This window comes from Carya illinoinensis, chromosome 15 (genome assembly GCF_018687715.1).
Source record: "Carya illinoinensis cultivar Pawnee chromosome 15, C.illinoinensisPawnee_v1, whole genome shotgun sequence".
Taxonomy (NCBI): domain Eukaryota; kingdom Viridiplantae; phylum Streptophyta; class Magnoliopsida; order Fagales; family Juglandaceae; genus Carya; species Carya illinoinensis.
Window position 1 is genome coordinate 28,354,747 of NC_056766.1, and position 26,563 is coordinate 28,381,309.

The 26,563-nt window shown below is 38.0% G+C and overlaps 1 protein-coding gene across 1 annotated transcript in view; it reads right to left on the reverse strand.

Annotated features, from left to right (window-relative positions):
* Positions 1 to 4,124: 4,124 nt before the first annotated feature.
* The window catches only part of LOC122297266 (nuclear-pore anchor), a 51,956-nt gene continuing 29,517 nt past the window's right edge, over positions 4,125 to 26,563 (reverse strand). Inside the window, exons 20-48 of the mRNA XM_043107279.1 lie at positions 26,469 to 26,542; positions 25,459 to 25,561; positions 25,147 to 25,281; positions 24,975 to 25,073; positions 24,868 to 24,909; positions 24,716 to 24,769; positions 24,351 to 24,530; positions 24,141 to 24,188; positions 23,440 to 23,490; positions 22,174 to 22,257; positions 21,880 to 21,954; positions 21,579 to 21,763; positions 21,402 to 21,504; positions 20,746 to 20,862; positions 16,150 to 16,242; positions 15,740 to 15,898; positions 15,586 to 15,639; positions 12,458 to 12,571; positions 11,831 to 11,908; positions 11,571 to 11,720; positions 11,421 to 11,492; positions 9,915 to 10,070; positions 9,749 to 9,802; positions 9,531 to 9,618; positions 9,397 to 9,461; positions 9,209 to 9,316; positions 7,092 to 7,196; positions 6,039 to 6,216; positions 4,125 to 5,934 (exon numbers count right to left, since the gene is read on the reverse strand). Of these exons, the coding sequence (XP_042963213.1) occupies positions 4,445 to 5,934; positions 6,039 to 6,216; positions 7,092 to 7,196; positions 9,209 to 9,316; positions 9,397 to 9,461; positions 9,531 to 9,618; positions 9,749 to 9,802; positions 9,915 to 10,070; positions 11,421 to 11,492; positions 11,571 to 11,720; positions 11,831 to 11,908; positions 12,458 to 12,571; positions 15,586 to 15,639; positions 15,740 to 15,898; positions 16,150 to 16,242; positions 20,746 to 20,862; positions 21,402 to 21,504; positions 21,579 to 21,763; positions 21,880 to 21,954; positions 22,174 to 22,257; positions 23,440 to 23,490; positions 24,141 to 24,188; positions 24,351 to 24,530; positions 24,716 to 24,769; positions 24,868 to 24,909; positions 24,975 to 25,073; positions 25,147 to 25,281; positions 25,459 to 25,561; positions 26,469 to 26,542 (4,314 nt within the window). The 3' untranslated portion in view covers positions 4,125 to 4,444. The remainder of the gene's footprint in view (positions 5,935 to 6,038; positions 6,217 to 7,091; positions 7,197 to 9,208; positions 9,317 to 9,396; positions 9,462 to 9,530; positions 9,619 to 9,748; positions 9,803 to 9,914; positions 10,071 to 11,420; positions 11,493 to 11,570; positions 11,721 to 11,830; positions 11,909 to 12,457; positions 12,572 to 15,585; positions 15,640 to 15,739; positions 15,899 to 16,149; positions 16,243 to 20,745; positions 20,863 to 21,401; positions 21,505 to 21,578; positions 21,764 to 21,879; positions 21,955 to 22,173; positions 22,258 to 23,439; positions 23,491 to 24,140; positions 24,189 to 24,350; positions 24,531 to 24,715; positions 24,770 to 24,867; positions 24,910 to 24,974; positions 25,074 to 25,146; positions 25,282 to 25,458; positions 25,562 to 26,468; positions 26,543 to 26,563) is intronic.

Genomic DNA, 26,563 nt, shown 5'->3' on the forward strand with positions numbered 1-26,563 from the left:
TAACAGTGACCTAAATCATGTATAGAGATTTTAAATTATAATTTTTTATGACACATATTTTGAGAAATTTTAATAAATACTCCCGCACAGTCTTATTTATGATTTCAATATTTTAATTCAAAATAACTTTAATCATTATAAAGAATCTTTGTACTTGGCACTTCCTTTAGAACAAAAGAAAAAAAATTTTAAGTCAAGGTTCAATAGTAGCATTCTAGCTTGCGAGAATTTCTAAATGTGACTTTATTATTACCTGTGGGAAGCGAAGGTTTACATTTCATGAAAAAATTTTTAGTATTAGACTTGTAGAAATATTTAAAATTTTACGGTACAATAAAAAGGTTTCTAGATTTTTTGGGTTAATACTAACACGTGGGAGAGCGCCACATGGCAATTGGTTCAAACTGTTGTTAAATCGCCATGTAGAAAGCCCAAATTCACTAAAGATCACTAGAATTAATTTTTGGTTGGACACATGGTACAATCCTAACCATTCAATTGGAAACCCCAGGACACATGTCTAGTGAAGGACAAATGTGAAGGAAATGGAGTGTAATTCAAGCCATGTAGTCATACCTCTTCCACCAAATACTATTCCATCCAACCAAATACTATTTGATCAACTAAAAGAGGGTTTCAACCCTAATAAAATCACAACCTAATAGAATCCAATTGAAACATATGCAAAGTTCTTGTTTTAGGGGTAAAATTGTGGTTTCCCACAAGTAGAAGGGTAACTTTGTAATTTTAGTCCTAAGTTAGAAAGTTTTAGTTTTATAAAAATTTAGTGAGATATTCTAATCTTAGAAAATATCTCATTTAAGTTTGCACTCATTTACGCTTCACTTCACATTATGTGACATAACTGCAAGTTAACCTCTAACTTATTCTCGATGTATTTATGTATGTACAATGCTAAGACTATTACTATTATGTTCATGTCATTTATACTTATTATAACTGTTATAATATTCCATGCCATGTCATTAGTTATTTGTCACACATTTATATGCCACATGAATGCTATGTCATCAGTCATCTATTACATGTTCATCTATCACATGGATACCATGTCATCTGTCACTCACTTATCTGTTACATATCACGAATGACATGTTATCTATTACACATTATTTTGTTATATGTCACATATGTCATGTCATCTTTTACACATGCATTTGTTACATGTCAAGAATGCAATTTTATCTATTACATGAGTATGTCATGAGTTACGTCTAAGTCATGCATGAGTCTTTTACTTTATCACGACCTCAAGTGTTAGGATAAGGAATTATCCTGGTGGATCTCCCTTATCCACGTTGGAGTATTTAAAATAGATGTGGAATCCCTTGGGTTGACAAAGTATAGTCAACAAGATTTGAATGAGACTTAAGTAATGGTTATTAGAGCAAAGTCAAGCACCCAATGCCTTGTGGTACTTACTACACGTTTAACAGTTTTATTAGTTTAATTATCATTACGTACTCACAGCTAGCGCAAATGCTTGTAATATGATGTTGTATCAACAGGAGCACATGTCCATTGGGAAGCCATGGAGCATTTGTTGTATATGTAACAAGGTCATGTTCATGTCAAGTAAAATCAGTTCATGTTCACGTTAAGCCATGCCACATACAAGTCATGTAATATTCATTCATGCTATTTACAAGTCACGTCACGCATGTTCAAGTTCATGTCATTATGCATACATGTAATTTTACTATCATGCATGCCTATGTATGTTGTTTGTAACTTAGTAGTTTACTTGCTAAAATTTATAAAAACCTGACTTGGTAGTCCCAACTACCATTCCTCTTAAAATAGTAGACGATATGTCAGGAGCTAGAGAATCTATGCCCAACCAACTGGACAAGATCGAATAGGCCATCGAGTGATGAAAGAAGTTGATAGCGTTGGTACTCCAATTTTTTGATATGATTTTGGACATTAAAGTCGAGTTACTAACGCAACGCAATGATTAGTTCAATAGTTTATATTTCACGTTTGTATTTTGTCTCTAGTACTTACTTTGATTCATATTGATGTTTTAACTTCTGGAGATATGAACATTATGATATCATGATTATATTTTGCAATATAGTATTTATGGTATATTTTGTATTACTAAAAAAAAAAAAAATTATCTATTATGAATATTGCATATTGTTAGATATATACTAGGTACACTGCATCATAACTATCATGAATGGAAATATGTAACCTTGTGTTGCATGTCTCGATACTTCAAGCTCCTTCAAATTCCAAGTGGAGTTTGGGAGTGTCATATAATCTTCTTGTTGTTGTATGGTAAAGATTAAGCACCATTAAATGGGATTAGAGGGTGAAATGCACTATTCACGTGTCTTCCTTATCTGTTCTTTATGGTGCTTTTTCTTGACTATTGTGGGCGATGAATAATGGTCCTTTGTGGTGCTTCGACTTGCTAGCTCTGGGCAATTACTAGTCCTGAAACTCTTTGTAAAACAAACTTAAAAAGTGATTAGTGTCACATATAAAGTCGTAGAAAGTGGTTGTTATATGCATGCTAGTTAGTTTCACATGGTGGCGGTCACGACACGCTTGCATGGTGGCGAGCAATGTGATGAATTTTCCAGACTACAAGCAATCTTGTCATGGCCTCGCGTGTGTAGGGCGAGCAACCTTTGCATCAAACTAACCACATACTATGTTTGACTCTGCATGGCGGGATGGGCAAGCATTCCTTGTCATGTACATTATGTTGGGAGTTGTGTGTTCCTCATTGTGTGTGCGCGAGTAATGGACTGTAAGGATTGCAGATTCATAAACCCGCCAACAAGGGTGAGCACTTGCTCCTCCCTATGCACTCTTCACATTTGCCGTTGTTCATGAACTTATTGTGAGCATGCCGTGATAATGAAGTGGCAGGCTTGTTATATGCTGTGATTTGACACTTTATGCACAAGATGTAGTGTGCAAGTCAAGATGAGGCAAGCCCAAGCTTGTTCTCCATTGTTTTTGACCAAGCAAGATCATTCTCATCATGGTCGTGGAATTGGGCAAGATGGGTCACTACACATACAAATAGCCATGGTCGAGCTTGGTTTGCGGTCACGAAGTTGGTGAGGATGAGGTGGACACTGCCAACTTGCCCATTGTCACTAGGGGTGGTGGGAACGGTAAATTAGTGTTAACTTTCCTATTGTATCTCTTCGCCGGCAAGCTGGTTTGCTCAATTGTTGAATGGTTAGGTGCACAACATCCCCATCACCTTGGCACCCTAGTATCATAAGCATGGGTATGTGATCCTAGCTCTTCGGAGGTTGCCTAATTGTTGAATGGTTAGGTGCACAACATCCCCATCACCTTGGCACCCTAGTACCGGAAGCATGGGTATGTGACCCTCGCTCCACCCGAAGTAGTCTTTTGCTGGGCAGGGATGCATTGGCCGAGCACCAGCAGAGTCCTTGTGCTCATGGTGTTGGGTAATGGTCCAATGACCATGCACATCCCGTATTGCATGCATGGCGATGATGTGCACTTCAGCTTAGGTGAGTGCTCATTTGAGTGAGACATTTACGAGTTCATTTCTCAAGTTGTACTAAATTGGTTGCTTGGAAAATGATGTCTGCCATGGATTGTATGAGAATAGTGGGATCAGTTTTTGGGGGTGTCAGGAAATTAATAGAGGATATTCTGGCTGGCTTGGAAAGAGAGGTTGAATGAGTTTTCCCAGCTATAGATTAATCGTTTTGAGTGAAAATGCTGAATGCTAAAAACTAGAGTTGAATCTGTGACTTGGGGTTATGGCTGGTGTTTAGAATAATGCAAGTACTTTGGTTTACCATTGTGACGGTTAGCAGGTTGGATATGGTAGTGTAATGGTTCTGTTGGTCTTCTTTTGTAATAGCTCTGATTTGTTGATCATAAGGCAGCTTGTCTAAGACATGGATCTAAACAGTGGGTATAATTCTCAACAAATACATTGATCTGTTTTTGTGAAAAAAGTAGACAACGATATAATAAATTAATAATCTGTTTTCACTAATCACAACGACCTCTTGCTCCTAAAGTGCTTTGGGTAAAACAAAGAAATCAGCCGCGGAATATGCCTCGGGAATTGTGTTATTCTCCACAAATCAATGGAAATAACAATAGTTGCTTTCTAGGTGCATGGAATTGCATGAATATGAGTCGTAACAGAAGGAAGAGATATAACGTCGACAGGAGAGGTACATACCCCCCGCCGCGGGGGAGGGGGGGGGGGACCCACCATCCAACTAACCAAAATTGATTTTACATGTTACCATCACCCAAAGCAGAAACCCTACGTACAGGAAGTTCTATAAACAGAATAGAGGCAAATCTTACCAGAGAATAAAACCTGCGTGCGAGCCCACCTTGGTTCAAGTACAATGAACAGAGTAAGTTATACGTAGAAAACAGTAAGGCAAAGGCGCCAAGCTTAACCTTGTTCACCAGATGATTGTCCTCGTCCAACGCGTCCACCACGCGCACCACGTGCACCTCGAGCACGTTGTACAGCTCTTCCACGGCCTCTAACCACCGGAGAAGAAACCACACCTAATCTTTTCGCAGCATTCTGCTTAGCTCGCTCTGAAAGGTTTATTGTCGTTGAAGTATTACCTGCAGGTGACACCTGTCTTACCACTTCCGCTTCCGCGGTGACAGTTGAACTGTTGCCTTGTTTAGAGACAGGACTACCCTGCTTTGAGATATCAACTTGTTTCGAGATATCAACTTCTGCAGCAGCACTTACTGAAGTACTCTCGATTGAACGAACTTGTTTTGAGGGGGGGCTACCTTGTTTGGAGATATCGACTTCTGTACTCACACTTGCTGAAGTACCCTCGACTGGAACATAGAGAGCTTCAGTGACCTGATCAGTCTCCACCACAATTTGGTCCTTTCCGTCATTTGACTTATCAGAACCCTCAGCAGTCTCTTCAGCAACATCACCTTCTACAAAAACATCAATCGAAGCCTCAGGAGAATTTATCTCACCAACCTCGATTGCTGCAGCAACTAAAGTTTCATCATCAGCCCTAGCTGGTGAAGCCACTGGGGTTGCAACATGCTCAGGTTGACCTTCCCCTATTTCTGGGCTCTCCATTATGTTAGAAATATCACCAACCTCAGGGTCTGTAAAATCAGGCAAGAGCTCTCCCTCTTCTCTCTCACTTCCAGATTCCACAATTGACGGCTGGTAATCTGGCTCAACTTGATCCTTCGGCCCGTCATCAGACACCATCTCTGATCCATCCTGTCTATCCACATTCTCATCTAGAACACTGTTCTTGTCACTCTGCAATTCATCTGGCCTCATACTTTCTAATTGTTGTTCTTTGGCCACCTCTGCTATCTCTCCAGTAGTTTCAACCTCTTCCTTCTCAGCATCCATTGCTTCCTCATTGGAACCTTGTGGCAATTCACCAGCCTCAAATGGCTCTTCAGCGGCCAGTAGAGTTCCAAGACCTTCCACAGGAGCAGCAAATTGACCTTCAGCACTCTCTTGTGCAGGTTCTGAACCTTTCAACTTCTTCAGTGCAGGTACTGGCAAATCAGAGCTGGTGTCTCCTTGGATTACCGTCTCCTCATGCAACTCGGAAGTGGATGAAGATGCTATACGTTTGTGGGCCAATGGTTGCGTTGATAAAGTTGGATTTCCCTGAGTTTCCGTGTCACTACTAGAAGGTGCACGTTTGCCAGCATTGATAGCTCCTTCCACCTCTGACATCTCCACATCACCCTGTGGCTCTTCAGGTTTTACAATACGTGGTCGGACTAACCTCCTCCCCATTTTTCGAGTCTCAACATTGGTTTTGGGCAATGTTGGTCTCTTCACACTTTCTTCAGTTGCTTTAGCAGGCAAGCCACTTGTTGCAGGTCCCACTGGGAGCACAAGACTAGGAGCTTGAACAGAAACTATCGGACCTGCGTAAGGGTAGATCACAGCTTCAAGAAAGATGAAACTCACATCTAGAATAGATACAATTGCATATAGAAAAATGGTGCGGGAAAAAGGAATAGAAAATGACCTGTAGCAGTCGTCAATGAAGTGTCTGCAACTGAAGAGGTGTCCACGGTAATACCATGAGCTCCATGTTCACCGAAAACTAAATGTGCTGCCTTTTTGAAATTTTCAACGGCCAACACATAGGCTGCGCCTAGATCATCCAGAACAGTGCCAGAAAGAATCTGAACTACTGATGTACCCTGAGTAATTTTTTTATTAGTAAAATAACGTACCCCGAGTAAAACAGAGTTTCAAGTTTGGGTAAAAGAAACCAAAGCAGTTCCAAAAATTGGGAAAAGCAACAATAGTAATGCATTAAATTGAGCACATGGAATCTGAAGAAAGAAAATTGAGAAAAACGGCTATGCAAGCATTACTTGTAAAATTGTGCAAGTTCCCAACTAAAACGAGGATAATAGGACAAAAGTTGCTTTTTCCTATAAGAGAAAATGAAATTTGAAGCGTATAGAACTAAAACATAGTAACGGAGAATGGGACAAAAGTTTATTTTTCCTATTTCAGAGAAGGATGATATTTGAAGCGTATAGAACTATAAAATGGTAACATAAAAAATGCAATCCACAATATGCTTAGCTTTCTTTGGTATATATTGCCAGGCTAAGGTGTGTGCGTGTGTGTGTGTTTTTTTTTTTTTTTTAATAAATAATGTCAGGGAACTTCTCCAAGGCAAGGACCCTTCAGACCCACCTCTGCAGAATAAACCCTAGGTTCGGTGCACCGCACTCTCCGAAGTTTTCCTATACAAAACTGGTTAAATCACTGGCTTTTCACTAGGAGGTGTGGTCCCAACGGATTGTTTGCACCCCTGAGGTGTTGAACCTTGGAAGTTGAGGGCAGTGATACCCCAAGACCAAGGCCTTCACCACTTGAGCCAACCCCTTGGGGCTAGGCTAAGGTGTGTGAGAAGACAGAGAGAACAATTAAAACTAATACTTTTGTACTATAGTGTATTGATGTAGAATTTAATTTGAAAATCCCTTCCTGCTTCCCACCTCTCCCCCCACAGCATATCATAACAAACCAAAACATACAAATTAATAACTAACATAATTACCTCGGGCAAATTGTCTTTCGCATGCTTAAGCTTTTCTAGTTCGTCTGAAAGCTGCTTCAGTGCCTGCTTATGCATCTCGAGTTCATTTACGAACTTTGTTTTATCCTAAGGTTGGAAATGGGAGATATCATAAAATCATAATGGTGACTGGAATCGGAAATGGAATAGCAGAGAAGCAATCAACCATGACTCTAAAAGTGCAGCAATTTAAATCTTAATTATCATGCTTTTGTTTTTAAGAGCAAAGATTTTCTCGTTTTTAAAAGTGCCCTTATATGCTAGGTGTCAATAGAAGATAATATAGCTGCATTAAAATCTCAGGCCTCTTGAGCTTATTTTTCTTTTCTGGTTCAGATGAGGTAGCAACTAAATCTAGTACAAAGGAAACACGGAAAAGGAAAAAACCTAACGGCTAAAATTAAGATGAAAAAGTGCAGTTCTCTTAATTTTAGACATTATTTTTTCTTTTTCTTTGTTTCTGCTACATATTTCCCTTGTACAAAAAAAGAGTTTTAAATTCAAGGGGGGAAATATCAACACCATAAAACGGATTTCACTTGTACTATATTTCCAACATCGCACATCATCCAATCATACAAACTTGAAAAAAGAATTTTCAATTCGAGAATGGAAATATTGACAGTGTTAAAAGTTCAATAATTCCTCTGCACAAATATTTCTTGGAAGGCAAATAGGAGTCAGGATTCATGCTAAGCTACTCTTATCTCGCTCAAATAGTCTATCAAAGAATTCTTGACTGAAAAGCCATCTTAAAAAGCAGCTTCAAACCTGCCAAACAATTTTCTCAATCCAAAAAAATTCAAAAATTCCTCTCCCTACATAAACTCCAAATAAGAACGTGACAAAACTTTACAAGTCATACTACCTTCATGTTTACAAAATCTTCAATTCCAACAAGCTGACATTGTAACCTATTGACACAATAATCGATTGTGCTCTGTGCCAAGTAACACAAGCCTAACTGGTCACAATGTGTTGTTTGTTGATATTTATTGAGGAGTTTTATCGAGTTCAGCTGACTGAATCCATAAACCTATAAAGTCACCGTCACTGGTACTTTTTTGACTCTATAGGTAGGTATTGGTGGAGCTTGTGTAATGTAGTTGTAGTTAAGGCTGCATTGAAGTAAGGCTTTTTCTTTTTGAAGGCTACTAAAGTACCAAAGGCGAAAGGGGCTCCCAGGCCCGGACTTCTAGCAGAATGCTTGGCCTCCTGCATTGGAGGCGACACCCAAAGGGTGACCTTCCAGTGATTAGCTTTTAGAACTAGATAATATAATAGGCATTAGGCATTCTGAGCTGGAAGTAGGCAAGCAAATGGAGGGAGGCATTATGGGCTGACTACAAAAGGCAAAGCTTCGTAGACTCAACAACTCGCTTACAGAGTGCCGACTACCAAGTGAAGACTTTCCACTTCATTTAATAAGGGAAGTGGGGAGGGAAGCTTGCATAGTCATGGGTGCCAAGTCCTAAAATGGCTACTTACCAGGTGAGATTGGACACTATAAGTGATTATAAGGAAGCATAAATTGAATAGTCTTTTTGGGACAATAGTGCAAATTAGATTAGTTTTACGTGAGTTGTTGGGTAAGGTACACTAGATAAACACGTACCTCACTTATGCACCATTTATGAAAAATTGCAAAAACTCTTGAATGTTCTCTATTTTGGAAATTTTTATGCACCTTAATCCCTTAAATTTGCTTATTTCCTCTATGCTGAACCGTGTCAACATGTTGGATATACGAACCTCCGTTAACATGTTTAGCAATATTCATTTTTAGAATAGTCATAAATTTTAACAATTTACTTTTCCATGTTTGGCAATTTCAGCTTGACTTTTAACAAGCATTTTTTGTCTGCAAAGAGGCCAAAGTGTCCACCTTATCCTCAATTTTAATCCAAATGGAGGGGAAACGTCAATCTAATGTGACTCAAAACAGAAAAATCAAGAGTAAAAGATGAGCCAATTAACAACTTTTGGAATGACAAAACATATATGTCACATCTGAAAGCTGGGACCAAATGCAAAGCTCAATGTTACCATAGACAAACATCAAGAAAAAAATTCAAATGAGTGACAAATATGAGGAAAACCTGCTCAATGTTATTATAAGAATCCCTTATTGCCTTCTCATTCTTCAGACGCCTTTCCTTCTCCTTTCTCAACTCTTCTCTCTGCCTCTCCAAATGTTTCTCAAGGGTCTGGGAAAATGTAGAACAAATTAATTATAAGATAATGAAAACAACCAAAACACTGGAAAAATATTGAATGTTGGGCGAACCTGTATCTTGGTATCTTTCTCCTCCATGGCCTGTTCACCAGCAGTATCACCAATTGACCTTTTCCCTGTAATGTACGGTTGGAAAGCAAATTAAGACTTTGATGGCTGACTGAAAGAGCAGATTAATTAATTACCTTGTTTAAGCTCGTCCAACTGCTTAGAAAGAGTTTGATTCTCTTTGCTCAGTTCCTCCTTTTCCTTTGACAGAGTATCGGATCTCCTCTGCAGGATGAAACAGAAAAGAGTGGCAATGAATAAAACACGAGTCTGACCCCATAGACTAAGGAAACCTGTAATTACTTATGTTCAGAGATAATTGGATTTTATGTGCGCAATACAATTTTTAAACAACCTTAAACTGAATCAACATCTTCCTTTGCTTCTCTACATCTAGCTTTGAACTAGCCTGCACATGTCAACCAGAATAAGGAGCTATATGATGGACAACAGAAATCTCTTGGCTCTATCTTTTTATAAGCAACAAATATGATCTGTCTCAGTTCCAATTTTGCAAGTACCTCAACTTGCATAATTGCATTTATCTTCTTCTCCCTTTCACTCAGTTCCAATTTGCATTTTGAAAGATCTTTCTCCAATTTTGATATTGTTTCCTCCCTTTCACGAAGAATGTTTCTCATCTCTTCTATCTGAGCATCCTTATCTTTCAGTTTCTCCTGATGGAAACAAAGCAAAAGGCAAAAATAGATTCTCAGTATAACATAATACAACATCCAAGTATTATTTCTATATTTGATTATGTATGGTAGTAATACTATGATGTTTATATATACTAAAATTTTATTAGTCTATTTATATTATACTATAAATATATTATTTTTTAAAAATTAGCTCATACTAGTATATTATTGAATTTAATCATAAGTTCTAGTTAAATAACTATATAACAATACTACATATATGATAAATATATAAATAAATACATATTTTTATAACACGTACAATATCGAAGTCAGATTCAAAGTCAAGAGGGCAAAGTTGGAGTCAGAATTGGAACATAAAGTCAGAGTCGGATCAGATCGGAGTTGGAGTCAGTCCAAAAAAACCTGACTCCAACTGAAAAATTAGAAAGAAATCCAACTCCAACTCCGTTTTGTTGGAGTCGATTTTTTTTTTTTTTTTGGCTCAGCCCTAACTGTTTCTAAGGAAATTACCAGACTATGATGAAACTGAAAGATTCAAGGAACAGATCATTGTCGCTTCTAGCACAATACTGGGCAGATGTGCTCCTCAGGCACTTGAAACAATGAGACAGAATCATGGAACAGTTTTGAAATATTGATGATTGCATTATAATTCTTCTTGACAGAACCCAGTGTCCTGGGTTAGATTTATGAATAAAATAATATACAAAATTTCTTCAGAATATATTATTGGATAAAAAGTAAATGTTTAAGTTAAAAGCAGTTGGCCTAACTCACTTTAGAAATTAGAATGGTATGACAAGTTGATTGTATCCTGTTCCATGGTCAGTCATCTCTGAAGGAATAATTGTGTATGTCTGACAGGTTTCAACTCCTTGCCAAGCATCTTGAATTCAACCTCAAGTTAAATAACATTTAGATTAAAAAATTCAACCCTATTGTGCATAGTAACTTGATTTCTAATAATTTATCGTTCCTTAAATAGCCTGTTCCTTAAATAGCCTGTTCTCTGCACAGATGAATTCCTTTGATTTATTTCTGAAACTACTTTTCCCTAGATCCTATATTTTCCCAATCCATTTCCTAAAGTATGGACAGGACCTATCCTTAGCAGGTTTAATCCTGTTCCAAGTAATTTCAACTGCAGGATATTTAACAAAAGCATGTCCAAGCCAAAATATTTTAAATGAGTTTATAGCATCTAAAATACTGTCAACTAAAATGTAACTAAGAGCATTGAAAAGACACAATAAGATGGACAAGAGGCTAGATGTAATGTAATTTGAGAACCAAGTACACAATACATCTGCTGACATGTGAAAAGCTTTCTCATGAGCTACTAAGATAGAAATTTTAACCTACCTGCATGAGTTGAACGTCCGCCTTCATTCGATCATAATCTTCTACATCTATATTTTTACACCTTAGAAGTAACTTCAAACAGGAGGAAATGTTAAAATACAGATATAATGTGCTTGAATGGCATTAAAATACATTTCCCACATGTAATACCTCAGAGACCCTCTTTTCCAGATTATCTTTCTCAAGCTTGTGCATTTCAATTTCTTTCTTACAAGCTTCCACCTCAATTTCTTGCTCCTTAAGTAGACTCTCTAAATTCTCTGTCTTGGCCCTACCCTTTTGAACAACTTCACGAAGTTTCTAAATCAAATCAAAATAATAAACTTTTAGTTGGTTAAAGCCATCAATTAAGTACATAACAAAAGGTCTTGATGACACTGAAACACAGGTGTAATTTCCATTGCCCTTACCAGGCATTCCTCAAAATTGTGCTTGTTCTCTTCTCTGAGTTGCATGTTGCTTTCCCGAAGTAAGTTCATTTCTCTAACCTGCAAAAGCCAAAAAGATAAAAACATCTTACTATCATAAGTAAAATAAATTTCATAGAGGAATATTTCAAGCACAGGGGGACTAAGTGCCTGTTGGGATTGTTGTAGGTAATAGAGCTTTTCATTGTAAAATGTTTAGTTGTAGAGCTTTGTTAAAAGTTACTTATTGTTTGGTTTACATACACCTAAAGCATTTTTACAGTTAGTTATGGTGGGTTCTATGTTATCAGCAGGAGTTTTTCAACAAATGCTTCACTGTGGTGCTTTTTCAAAAAAAGTGGGTTTTCAGCTTTCTTTTAGGTGCTTACATCACTTTTTATAAATTTACGAAACATGCTAATTTTCTATAAAAGAGTTTTAGACCATTAAAGTTTTAAGCTTCCAAACTCGCAACCATACAGGCACTAAGCATTGTCCAGAAGAAAAAAGCTGCTAGTTGAGTTCCTACGAAATATGAAAAATATAGCATGCTGATAAGAGAATTAGTACGAACCAATAACTGTAAAAATTCACCACAGGATTCTACAGGTTAAAAGTTCCAGGACAAACCTGCAGTTGTAAAGATTTGATTTCTTCCTCAGTGAACAACACTACTCTTGAATTTGCACGCTCTGTTTGCAGTGATGCTTGGGCAGTCTCCGCTGCCTTGACAGCACTCTCAAGCTATACAAGAACCAAAAAGCACATTGAATTATTCAATGACAGCCAAACAATAAATTGGACCACCATTTTAAACATATTATATACCTGCATACTGCATGCTAACAATCACACTGAAACGCAGGCACAAATACATCACTTCATACATTGATTCATAACATAAATACATGTAGAAGCCTTAAGGTATGCAGGGCAAGTAACTATTAACATGCTGCCATCTCCTACTACTGGAGTTGAGGATTAACCATTTAGAGAAATGACTAATTAGATGCCTGAAGAGTTGAGAAAGAAAACCTCCTTACCAATTGTTTATTTAAAAAAAAAAAAAAAATTGTTTAGCATACAGGGGAGATAACCAGAGTTCTACGAATGAAATGTTCACACAACAAAGGATCTCTCTCTAATGGCTCTCCCTAGTGACCTTTGCTGCTGAAACCCGTCTTTATATTTGTCATTAGTATTATGGTTTATGGGTTTCTTCAGCCGTTTACTCATCAAATCCAAAGCTTATGACTTGTCAGAAACAGAGACTATACTGTTAATTGCCCTTAGGGCTGTACATTAAACCGAAAAACCGGCCTACACTGGCGGAGACCAACTGCCGGAGGCCGGAACCGGCCGAAACTGGCGAAGAACCAGTCGGCGGTCGAGATAAATGTATTGGAACCGACGTCGGCCGGTTCGGTTCGCGGTTCGACTCAGGAAAAACCGTTGAACCGGCCGACGTCTGTTATAACCTTTTTTTTTTTGTTTTTACCTGTAAAGAAACGACGCCGTTTCACTTTAATGAGTGAAACGGCGTCGTTTAAAACCCTTGAATGAGAAAATATTTTAGTGGAACGGCGCCGTTCCAAAATTGCATTATACGACCTCGCCCCCCCTTCCTTCTTCTCCGTCGTCTTCTTCAAGCTCCGGTTTCTCTGTTTCAGACCTTCGTCGCACACCCATGGCAGAGTCGCAGACGCGACTCCTCCGTCCCAGACGACGCCGACGGCAGACCGCGCCGACACTAGTCGAGACCGATGGAATCGGTTCTCTCTCCTCCAGTCGATCGGTTTCGGCCGGTTGTAAGGGGCGTTCTCCCACGTCGGTGGGGTTTCAGTTTGGCGCCGAAACCGATGCCGACGCGTCGGTTTACACCCCTAATTGCCCTTGCTGATCATGGTGGAGGGGACCCTCGGGGAAATCTTCATAAACATTCATCAGTAGCCCATTTTACACATACCTTCTTATTATTAATGTGATGCTTGCTTATATATATATATAATGGTCTCATTATATATATATATCAAATGAATGAAAGATAAGGAAAAAAAACAAAACAAACATACTGATTGTGAATGAATAAATGAATAAAAGCCCCCGACGAAAAATCCCCCCCAACATTATGTTATGTAGTTTATGTTATGATTATTATGTAATGCTCATGTTAATATGCCATGATCAATGCCATGCCATGCATCTAAGTAAGGCGCCATGAAAGTCATGAAGTCAAAATGTTCATATGCATCATGATAAGATAAATAAGAGTTCATGCGAAGGATAAGTTAAGATTGGCCGTATGTTATGGGTGGATGTGCAAGCCACAAACCCAAGTGTGGTCCACCATAAGTATGCTATGATGTATTTGGTGACAAGGGCCGAAGCATGTTCACCATATGCCATGCTACAATGTATTTGGTGACACATAAGCATGCTTCACCATATGCTATGTTATGATTTTATGCGGTGCCATGGACCTAAGCGTGGTGCACCATATGTTATGCTACGATTTATGCGATCAACGACAATTGGACCAATGCAAGTAAGTTATGATGGCCATTGAGTGAAAGACAAGATGAATAAGTTATGCGTGAATGATAAGAAATGCATGGAGTGAATCATTCATGCCTCCATGTTACATGTATTGCCATGATTATGTTTGATTCTGTTTATGTTACTAGTGCATGATCTATATCTATATGTATGACGATGTATGTAAGTTTTCAAAATTGGGCCTAACATTAAGCCAAGCCAAGTTTATAGTATGATGTGCTATTATTGAGTCTTCAACTCATTTGTTTCTTTGTTTTGTTTTATGTTTTAATGTACCAGATGATGATTGCGTGGATGCAAAGTAGGAGTGCCAGGAGTAGATTATTCTTCCAGAGACTTAAGACCTTGAATAAGTGTTAGTACCACATGGGTCTATTTATGATTAGACAGTTGAATGAGTGATTTTGGTACATAGGACTAGTTTATGTTATTTGTATGTTTTAGCTTTTATATTATGAAACTCTATTATGCTAAGTTAGTTTGACAATTCAATAAATGAGGTATTTTTTATGGTGTCGAATCTCTTTACCAAGCATGACACTACGAATGTACGTAACATTCCATACCTACGGTAATGAGTGTTACAATGATTCACCTCATCATAACTCAAAAGATCTCAAACACTCATATTTCAGATCAACCACTGCCTCCACGAGCTCACTTCCATTGACTAAAGAATGATCATATTAATGCGGGAGAAGAAAAAGGCAAAAGAAACAAAAAGCGATATCCGTAGAAGGTATAAGGTAAGATATAAACATCCTAGGGTTTGTGGGGCGAAGACCCTAGGGGCGAAGGAACCCATTTAATCAATCCTGACTAGTAGGGATAGAGACTTAATTGTGTTCAGATGAGAGAGTTGACAGATCCTACCAGATCCTAAAGTAGGCAGTGGTAGAAGTTAATCCAATGCAACCTGGATATACTTGTGTGTACGACCAGTAAATATTACTTATGATTGCATTTGAGCATTCTACATAGGGATCCAATGAAATGACTAAAAAACCAATTCTACACATTACATTGAAGCTACATCAATGGACTGTTTGAATGGCATCTAAAATGCAGAAAAGAAAATTTTTTCGTATGGGCCTTCTTCAGGAGGGGTATTTAACGCTAAACCAAAAATAAAAAATAAAAAATAAAAAAGAGACAATTTGTAAGATAATCCAAAAAATTGACCCAACCTAAGATAAACTTACCTGTGATTGGAGTCGTAGTTTTTCCTGTTTTAACAAAGAAATCTCTGTTTCTGCCTGTTAAAGGTTGAAGCAAAAGTTGTTCAGTTTACACTACAAACGCTTATGTGTCTGTGGGATGGTGAGAGAAAGAAGTAACATTACAAAAGAAACTTACAATCTCTTTCGAGCGTCGGAGATAATTAATAACATTCTGTAAACCAGCATCTCCAACGGTATTAGTGGTGGCGGTTCCAGAAGAAACTCCGACAGAATAACGATCCTTCTCAGCCAACTGAATGTGCAAAGCCTCAAGTCGAGTGTGCAGTATTTTGTTCTGAAGATGATCAACAAAGCAGATGAAGAGAATACCAAAATGCATGACAAAGAAACAAAAGACCCATAAAATGCTTACATACTCAACATGCAAAATAAATGAGATGTGACAAAGCTTATCTGACACAAATAGTTAAATTCTATCTTTATGACATCATAAGCAAACAAGCCTCACAAATCTTGTTGAGCGATGCATGGTACTCCATGCACCTCTTACAAAGACTGAAGCCACACATGTCAGAGAGCACCGACCTGCTCATTGATTTCATTGTACTTCTTCTCAGCTTCATTCTTTGACTCCTCAAGAATGGTCTTCTCTACTTCCCACTTAGATTTCAATTCCTTCTGTGGATGACGAAAAGGAATAGTCATATCAGTTTCAAAATCGCAAAAAAAGCAAAAATAAACAGATAGTCCAACAACTTTTCAGCACAGGTAACATTAAAGGAGACTACCTGCAAATTTAGTAGCAAAGCAAAGCATACAAGGTACTTGTTTATCACAAAACCCACAATACATTCAGCAAAACTTTTTTTTTTTTTTAATAAGTAAATGCATTCAGCAATAATACTTAATACCATATAGCAGCAGCTCTCATCAGATTTATGCACTACATTAATGCAGCAACTATCCACCTAAAATTGAAATCTCACACCATCACAAATTTAACAAGCCAAAAGCTATGGGCCAAAGGCAAATCAATTTCTACAGTACTTGCATGATGACTTTAGAAGAAGGCATGAGTTCATGTGGTTGATATTACAATTTGAACCCATGCATTGATCTAGGATATTATGATTTATTATATTTCATTGTGTTATAAACCTTGCAACAGTATTAAGATGACCAAAACAATTGACAACAATAGTTTCTTTACATGAAAGATAGGATGAAGCTCATCGCTGTTCAACTGTAGCAGATTTCTCAAACTTCAATTTGATCAAGATCCACGTCTAAGGCCCTTTCACATGATCTATTATTAGGCACACTCCCTTTTGGTCTAGAATTGATATTCTTGAATCTAAGATCAAGAAGATTTTCTAGATTGGTGTCAAAAGAGACGACCAGAATTTGCTCGGATCGTTGTCCCATACTCTTGACCTTGGATGCATTTGAGGGAGAAAAAATATCTCAAATTCAAGAATGTAAAGATGTGCTGATAGGGTTAGAAACTAAGGGTCATCCTACCATTAACAGAAACTTTTATGGGGGCAAGTAATCTTCTTGTATTTACATTTCCCATCTTTTGTTTGCAGGTAATACCTTGATATTTTGTAAGACAAACAGGTGTCATATCCGCTATTTGAAGTCCCATTTTAAAGTTTTGAAATTATTATTTTAATAAATAAGAAGAAATTTTATTAGAAACAAATGTAGGCAAAGCCCATGTACACAGGAAGGATATAACAAAAAACACCTAAATACATTCTAGGAAACGGAAAACGACACCAGAAAATCATGAACTGAAGCTCCGTTAATCACTAAAGCAGAAAACCAAAACAACAAAGAGTGCACAAAGAAATTCCAGAGTTGCTCCAAAGTACGCTCCTTGTCATTAAAACACCACTCACTCCTTTCCATCCAAATGCACAGCATAAGACACAGAGGAATCATCTTCCAAGCTGCATCCACTTGAGAACAACCATGGAGCCCGTTCCAACATGCAAGAAGATCAACCACTCTCAAAGGCATCACCCAAGCCAAGCCAATTCTACAAAAAATGCCATCCCACAAAGCCCTTGCCACCTCACAATGCAAGAGTAGATGATCCACAGTTTCCCCATTCTTCTTACACATGAAACACCGATTCATAACTATAATACCCTGCTTCCTTAAATTATCCAACGTCAAAATTTCCCAAGAGAGGCAGTCCAACTGAAAAAAGCAACTTTGGAAGGCTGAGACCTCCAAATACACTTCCAAGGAAAAGGAGGACTATTCTGAAATGTCAACAGCTTATAGTAGGAACCACCAATGAACTTTTCAGACCCCTTGGACTTCCACAACATCCTATCCTCATCATTACCACCAAGCCTCAAAGAGGATAAAAAGCTGAAGAAAGCTGAAACTTCATCAATCTCCCAATCCTGAACAACAAATCAAATCAGATACCACAGCAAACCGATCTGAAGCCAATTGAAAGATAGCCGAAAACACACTATTGAGGGCTCAATCACCACACCAAATGTCAAACCAGAAACAGATCTTAGATCCTTCTCCAACAGCATAACTAACATGACCAACAAAACTCTCCCAACCCTTCTAATCAACTTCCAAAGACCAACACCACAAAACCCCCAAACTTCATTAGAACACCAACTGCTCCCAAGCACTTCCTTACTTCCGATCAATGACCGCCCTCCAAAGCCACTTTTTTCCAATTGGTCTCTCCATAGCCACTTCCCTAATAAAGTTTTATTAAAGATCCTCAAATTGCGAGCCCCCAACCCTCCAACTGAAATAGGAGAACAAACTTTATTCCAACTAACAGGATGGAATTTAGTTTCCTCTCCCATGCCACCCCATAAAAAGCATGAAACAACTTGTCAATCTGGTTGGCCACCCTTGCAGGCAATGGAAACAACAATAGAAAGTAAGTGGGGGGAGATTAGAAACGGTACTCCCTTTAGATAAATATGACTGCTTTCAACCAGCCAACCTTGTCTCAACTTTCTCTACAACCCCATTCCAAATAATACTAGCCTTAAAAGGCGTCCCTAATGGAAGGCCCAAATATTTCAGGGTTAAAGAAGCAATTTTACAGCCCAACAAAATTGCCAAACTATTGATGTTACGCACCACCTCACTGACTTTCTAAGATTCACCTTGAGGCCCAATACAAAAAAGGAAATCCCAATTCACATGATCAAATGCCTTTTCCATATCAAGCTTACAAAGAACACCCTCCCTCATACAACTATCAAGGCATTGATTAGTGATAAGCACCGAATCAAGAATTTATTTCCTCCAAACAAAGGCATTTTGGGGCTTAGAGATAATTTGCTTCATCACCTTGCTCATATGATTAGCAAGAACCTTCGATATTATCTCATAGACCTCACTCACAAGACTAATAGAACGAAAATCATTTAGCTTTGAAGCTCCAGCTTTCTTGGGAATGCGAGTAATGAAAGTAGCATTGAGTGATTTTCAAACTTTTTAAAGGAAAAAGATTCCTTCCGCATCACATCTTTCGCAATCTCCCAACAAACTTGAAAAAGGGCCATTGAAAATCCATTTGGACCAGAAGCTTTATCTTTGACCATTCCACTAACCACTCGATACACCTCATCTTCATCAGATGGCCTCTCCAACCAAATTGCACTAAGAGGATCAAAAGAATCAAAGACCAACCCATCAATTTTAGGCCTCCAAGAAGCTGATTTGGTGAGACAACCTTCACAATAATGCACTATAAGATCTTGGATCTGAGGTGGAGATGAAATCACACAACTATTGGAGCGAAGCATCCCAATATCATTGTTCCTCTGATGTGAATTGGTTGTTCTATGAAAAATTTTGGTAAAATTATTCCCCTCTTTCAATCAAGAGTCATTGATTTTTTCCGCCAAGAGCTTTCCTCCATCAAGAGTACCCTCTAATTTGCCTACAAATTTTGTCCCTGTTTCTCTTCTTGGTAATGTAATAAAGAAGCTGCACAGTGACCTTTTATAGCGTGGGCTATTGGGAGGAGTTAACATTTCACCTAGTAGATTAGGCAAGTGTGCTTTCCAATTTTTGAGGGAGGCTGGAACTTCAAAACTTGCTTTTGAATGTGCTTAGATAAGGTGGCGTTGTAATGAGGTACATGGACCACGTCGAGAAGGCCTCTGGAAAGATATGAGGATAGGATGTTATCCCACATCATACCAGAGTAAAAGTGGGTTATGGCTCTGGCTCTAGAACTATATTCTGCCATAACCTATGTTGTGGTGAGAGTCCTCAAAATGGCTTTCTCAAAGGTGTATAATATTGCACGTGTGCAGGAGGCTTTGGTCACTGATGTAATGCATTCCTTTGTTCGATCTTTCTATAAGGTTCTTGTACTCCAGGATAGGAACTCCTTCCCTAGGTCTGCTAATGAGCTTTTTTGGTTGTATTGTATCGCCCCAAGCCACATCTAGACCCTACTCCTTACTCCAAAAGGACTTGTCAATAATACAATTGAAGCCATATTGAAATCATTATAAAGAGCAAAAACTCCTCCCTCCCAAGCAATATGAAATCCAATTCATCACCTACACTCATCATCAGTATGGGATATCACACGTATACTTTCCATATACCTAATGAGATTTTTTTTTAAATAAAATTTTGGTATCTTTAAACAATTTTTTTTTTTTTTCATCTGCATAAAGGGAGTCGGAGACCAACATTAGGATCCAAAATATATGGCCACATCCAATTGTAACAAGACTAAGGGAACATTTGGAAACAAATCTCATCCCATCTCATCTCATTCTATCGCATCTCATCCCATCTCATTTCATTCCCAAACATCATTCAAATACAAACAATTTCAAGCTATTCATTACAATTTTCCCTAATTTCCAAACAAAAAATAAAAAATAATTCAACTTTTTCAATTCCCAAAACAATTATATTCTAACAATATTTTAAATTTTATAGTATTTTTTATTCAACTTTTTCTCTCTCCTTTTCTAAAACCCAATAAATACTTAACTCAAGCTATCTCTCACTATTATTTACAAACCATCTTACCTATTCCAGTCAATAATCATTTACATAAAAATGAAAAAAACCACAAATCCACAAAAGGGAAGTAAAATGACCATATTATAAATACAGAATACAGAAAACAAAAACAGTACGGGAAAGGGAAGATACATTTTCACTTTTGTGTGCATCTGCTGATTTACGCAATTCAGAAGCTTCCTCTTGGAGAGAAGCCAAGGTTTTTGATGTTTTTGTCAACTCCTGAATAGTCTCTGACTGAAGGATGACCTGTGCAAAATAAGAATGGTTCCCAACAGCTGAGAAATGACATTAAACTTATGAATAATAAAGAGCACATATGCAATATGACCTTTGACAGCTAGTAAAATCATTGATGATAGGGTAACCCACTGAAGTACATATTCTTAAACCAATTAGCAAACTAAAAATTAATGTGGGGATTAAATACCGAGCTAGCAAATTGCATTGGGTAGGTGACAAAAAAGTTCCAGGTAATGTATAGCAATGATAGAAAGCTCGGCTAAGACAATTCAAGGTAGATGAAATGACGATACATTTTAGTACGACCCTAAAGGAGGCCAATATTGCAAAAATATTCCAAAGCTAGGCTTTAAAGAGCATCTATAAAAGCTATTTAACACAGAAATAAAGCTTTACTTTTTATCCACATAGTATATGAAACATAAATTCTTGCACAACATATATCAACTTACACTATATCCCTTTTTTTTTTATAAGTAAATAAATTTTATTGATCCACGTAACTTACACTATATCCTAATGCATTGAAAACATAAAAGACTAACCTGTCTTTCATAATTAGCCTGAGCGGCACGCCATCGCTGATGCTCCTTTTCCAAGTCTTCTTTCAATGCAGATATCTGGACTTCCATTGCTAAAATTTGGGAACTACATGTGAAGACAGAATGTGAGACACGAAATCAGATAGTCAATTACGGAGCAAATGAAGAAGAAAGACTCACGTTTTTACTGACGATTCTTCTTTTAGATTTGTGATTTCTGCTAAAGCAGAAGCAAGGGTCTCCTCTTTCCCCGCAGTTGCAGAAGCTACTTCTTCTGACTTCAAACTAGATTCATATTCAAGTTCAGAAATCTTCTCTCTAAGGGAAATAACTTCAGTTTCTAGTGATTTCTTTAGTTTGTCTGCCTGTACAATATTGGAAAAGGCATAACAAAAGGAAGAAAATTAGAATGAAAACTAATAACTCATTGACCAAAATTCACACCACCACAATACACCAAAATTCATGTAAAATGATATACCTCAATCTTGAACGTGTCATAGGCACATTCCATCTGTTTTAATGCATCTTCATTCACCTGTGCAATGCTCTTAAACTGCAAAGTGGAATGTACATAACCTATTAGTTCACTAGGCATTAAAACAATTTTTTTTTTTTTTTAATCGGTAAACAAGTTTTTATTGACCAAAATAATAGGCAAAAGCCCAAGTATACGGGACATATACAAGAGCAAAACCTATGAATGCTTAGTTTAGAAGCAAGTTATTAAACTAGGCATTAAAGCAAGTAGCACTTCAATGAGTAAAATAAGAACCTGTTGCATGTGATCCTTGTTAGCCTGTGCTTCCACTTTCAATTTTTCAATCTCTTCCTTTGCCATGTGTAGTTCAGCAATAACCTAGTTTGAATTCAACCAAAAAGTCAAATAAAGATCACAGGTATTGAGGTACATATTTAGTTCAGATTGCAACAATCTAGCAAGAGTAGGGCTTTCATTCAGTAACTACAATGTTACCTTTAGAATAACAGCAAGAAATTCATTAATAATTGGATTACCAAGAGATTCAACAAGCTGCCTGATGTTTTAAAGAACCTCTAACAGGCAGTTAAATTCACTTCTATCTTGTTCTAATGCATGCTGACAAACTGTCTCGTACAATGAGTACCAAGTTTGTTTGATTACTAGACTTATACACCACATAGGAACATATGCATTAGTACCTATTTAAAAAAATTATATGCATTAGTATCATAAGCTTCGATATGTAGCAAAAAGATTACAGTTCCCACACTGTATAGCACCTAAATGATGCATGGTTTCTGCACTTAGTGGATGTATGTGAGTTCAGGATACGAGCCCATGGCATGTGGACAGTATGTGGTTCATTCCTGACCCGCAACCTTAATAAAGATAATAACAAAAAAGAACATCAAGTGTCGTTTAGACATGTGAACATCAAGTAAATCTCAACCGGAATTGGATACCCTCATCCAATCGCAGTTCCATTTGAGTGCTCTCGGTTAGACATTGCCAGAAAATGCTAACAATTGTTGGGCTCTCTTTGCTTCCTTATATATATATTAATTGATAGGCAGACCAGAGGACTGCTAAGGCCGTGGGCAAACAAAACAATAAAGGCAGGGAGTGGCTCATGAGTCGCAAAAGAGAAAATACATTCTCAACCCCTTGACTTAGGATTAGTCAGTTCTATTTCTCAATTGGGGTACTGGGGGGAGAGAGAAGAGGAGAAGGAGGAGGAGGAAGAGAGAAAGGGGGGGGGGGGGGGGGGGGGGGGGGGGGGGTGGGTGGGGTGGGGCCGGCACAGGGTGGGGGTGGCAGTGGGCAAGGGATATAACTCATGGGTAGAGTGTCACCTTGATGTGGCAAAAGTAAAGATAAAAAGAGAAACAGATGCCTCGAATGAGATGATAGGGAGAAACCTTTTTAAGTTATAAGATGAAACATCCAAAAAATTGAACTTCTTAAAGGACCAACACTCAAAGTTCAACAAATCAAACAGCTGACATTCCTAAAAGTACTAGTCAGAGATTAAGTAGAGAGATAATGAGCAACACTAACCCCATTGCTTGACAGAGACGAAGGTTCACCTCCACCATCTATCTCAACATCCTGCACCCATAGAAAGAAACAAAATTGAAAAAAAAAAAAAAAAAACAAACAAACAAACAAAAACAAATTACTTAAGTATGTTTTCCTATGGGAAACACCTATATTCTGTCTTGGGGTATCACTCCCTTCAAGGTCCAAGGTTCAATACCTCATGAGTGCAAACAATACTTTGGGGCCACACCCCCTAGTGAAAAACCAGCAATTTAACCGGTTCCGTGTAGGGAAATTTCCGAGGGTGCGGGTACATGGGACCAAGGTTTACTCTGCAAGGGTGGGTCCAAAGGGCCCTGCCTTGGAGAGGTTCCCAGACAGTTAAAATAAAAGACAACGAACAATCTTTGCAAAAATCTGACAGCAAGGACCAGAATTGGATAACCCAATTAAAGAGTGCTGTACATCTGAAGTGCTCGAACATGACTTTTTCAAAGGCATATAAATCTACCATCACAGCCTTTCAACACTGATAGCCACACTGCACTAGAAAATAAAATAACAAGCATATAGGAAAGAATGCTTGAAGATGACTTTTTAAAACATCTGATGATAAATCAATATTTCAAAACATATAGGAAAAGAAAGAGCAAATTCTGATAATAAACTAAAACTTCAAATAACGAGCACAGTGCATACAAAATGGTGCAAATATTTACCGTAGCACGTGCAGATTTGATTTTTCTCTCTAGATCAGACAATTTCACCTGAGTGAGCAATGAAAGGAGCAAATGGTAATGAATGGTACGGCATAAAAGCATGAGCCAACTATAAGTTCCAATTACTGCTGATAATAAGAAAATAGGGCAATAACACACTGCCATGATTCAGTGAAGCTTCAAAATGGTGAAAAGAAAAAGAAGAAAGACCTCTGCCACTGCGGCTCTGGATTCAGCAGCTGCAACAGCTCGCAAAGCATTAGCCAATTCTTTTCCCATTTCTTCAACTTGTCTCATTGCATTTTTTATAGTCTGCTCACGATCTACCGTGAGGTTCCGAACACTGTCCCGCTCTTGTTGGACCTCTCTCTTAGCCTCAGCCCATTCCCTCTAAATAGAATAAGAATAAGAAGAAGAAGAAGATGATGATGATATTTCCAAGAAAAAACCATGCAGTATCTATAAACGGAAATCCAAAGGTCAGTAGCCATATAAAAGGAGGAGCTGAACAAGAAAACTGCAAGTCAATAAAGATCCATCCACAGCATAACGATCAAGAACTTGTTGAAACAAACCTCAACTTGCTTTATATGCTCCTCTTGTTTTCTCCTCTCAGTAGCTCTTGCCTCCTGTAATTCCCAAGAAGAAATCAAACCATATAACCAAATGATGCATCTGAAGCTGCACCAATTAGAGAAAAAGAAACAAATTTAACAAAATGAGCTACCTCACGAACTTCCTCAGCACTCTGAATGGTGTCCAAACTAGCCTGCATAGAACTATATTAGACAAGAACCACATATCATGCTAAACTAAAAATTCCATAATCCCAACCTGTAGACGATAGACCCTCTCTGACAAACCACGAACTTCATCGCAAGCTCTCTTCTCAGCACTAACTAACATTTCCTTTTCATTCTTTAGAACAGATACCTGTTTCGTTAAAAGATAAAAAGTGAGCCTTATCATAGGAGAGAGTCAACAGACAAGTTGATGAAATCTTCACCTCCATAGTCAGCTTCCGAGAAAGATCCTCAGCAACATGCAGAGATTCAGAACTTTCACGCAGCTTTCGTTGGTAGTCAATTATTAATTGTGAAAACTCCACATTTCTAGCTAAAATGCCATTGGTTTCAATTCTCTGGTATGTTATACATCACAAAACTTGACACATCAGGACATGATGCACCATATCTAGAAGATAATCAATGGGATATAATGATTGGGAAAGGGGGTTGGGTGGATGAGAGGAGAGAGAGATAGAGAAAGAATGAAAAATACGAAAGACAATGATGAAAAAGTCAAACAATATGATCACCTGATGGTCAAATTCCTTCATAAAGCTATCAAGTCTCTCTCTAGCAAAATTTGCTTCCAGAGCCAACTTGTCACGCTCTGTTCGTAATGATATAATCTCACTCCTACCATTAAACATCAAATATTTGGAATGAGCAACAGATCACATAGGATGAAGTGTTCTATAATACGGATATGACCTGTGCATTATGTCCAACTCCAACACTGACTATTGTATATTTTTTTTATAAGAACACTGACTACGTACATTGGTGGTCCCCCAGCCACTAAATCACATACAGGTCCAACTCATTCATCCACATGTCATATTGAGCATATCGATTGCACAAAAGCAACACTAGGAAGTAATTGTAGGCATCCCGCTCCATCCACAATCATTATTGCGATAGCGGATGACCTCAACACAGCCAGTCTTCAACCAAATTCTGTAAACATTCCCCTCCACTTTCAAGTTTTGTTTTAGTCTGCACTCCACACACTCTCTCTGCCACATCCTCCACTACCACCCTTCCTCTCCTCCTAATCTCATCATATTCAAGCCCCATCATCAGGTAATGGCACTGGATACAGTAGAGTTACAGATAGGGAGGCACAATGGCAAGCTCATGAAAGCAGGGAACTGAATTCTTCTAAGTAGTGACGACTGTCCCATATACATTTGGAAAAAAGATAAAAGAACAGCAATTGTTCAAACCCATAACCAAGTTTGGTGGTAATTTTGCTAATACTATTTCGATAATTTGGAGGTAACTTTGCCAATACTACTTTTCCAAGAAGTTAGTAGTTTTCATTTGCATAACATGGCTAGTAGTAGTAAAAAGACAATTAGTATATACACAATGAAAACCAATGGTAAAAGAAACATGAAAAAAAGAATCTAATGACCAAGGCTCCAACACAGAAATAAGTTCGATCTCTCCCGCTATATCCAAAAATCAAAATACTTAAAAGTTTAAAGCAGGATTGCCGCTCCAAACATATACATCAGGATTTAGAAGTTAACAAATTTACCGAGACTTCACCAGTTCGTCTTCAAGACATCTCACTCGCTCCCCAGCCTGCTCCTGGGCCTTCTTAGAAGCTTCCTATATTATTTGTGTATATGG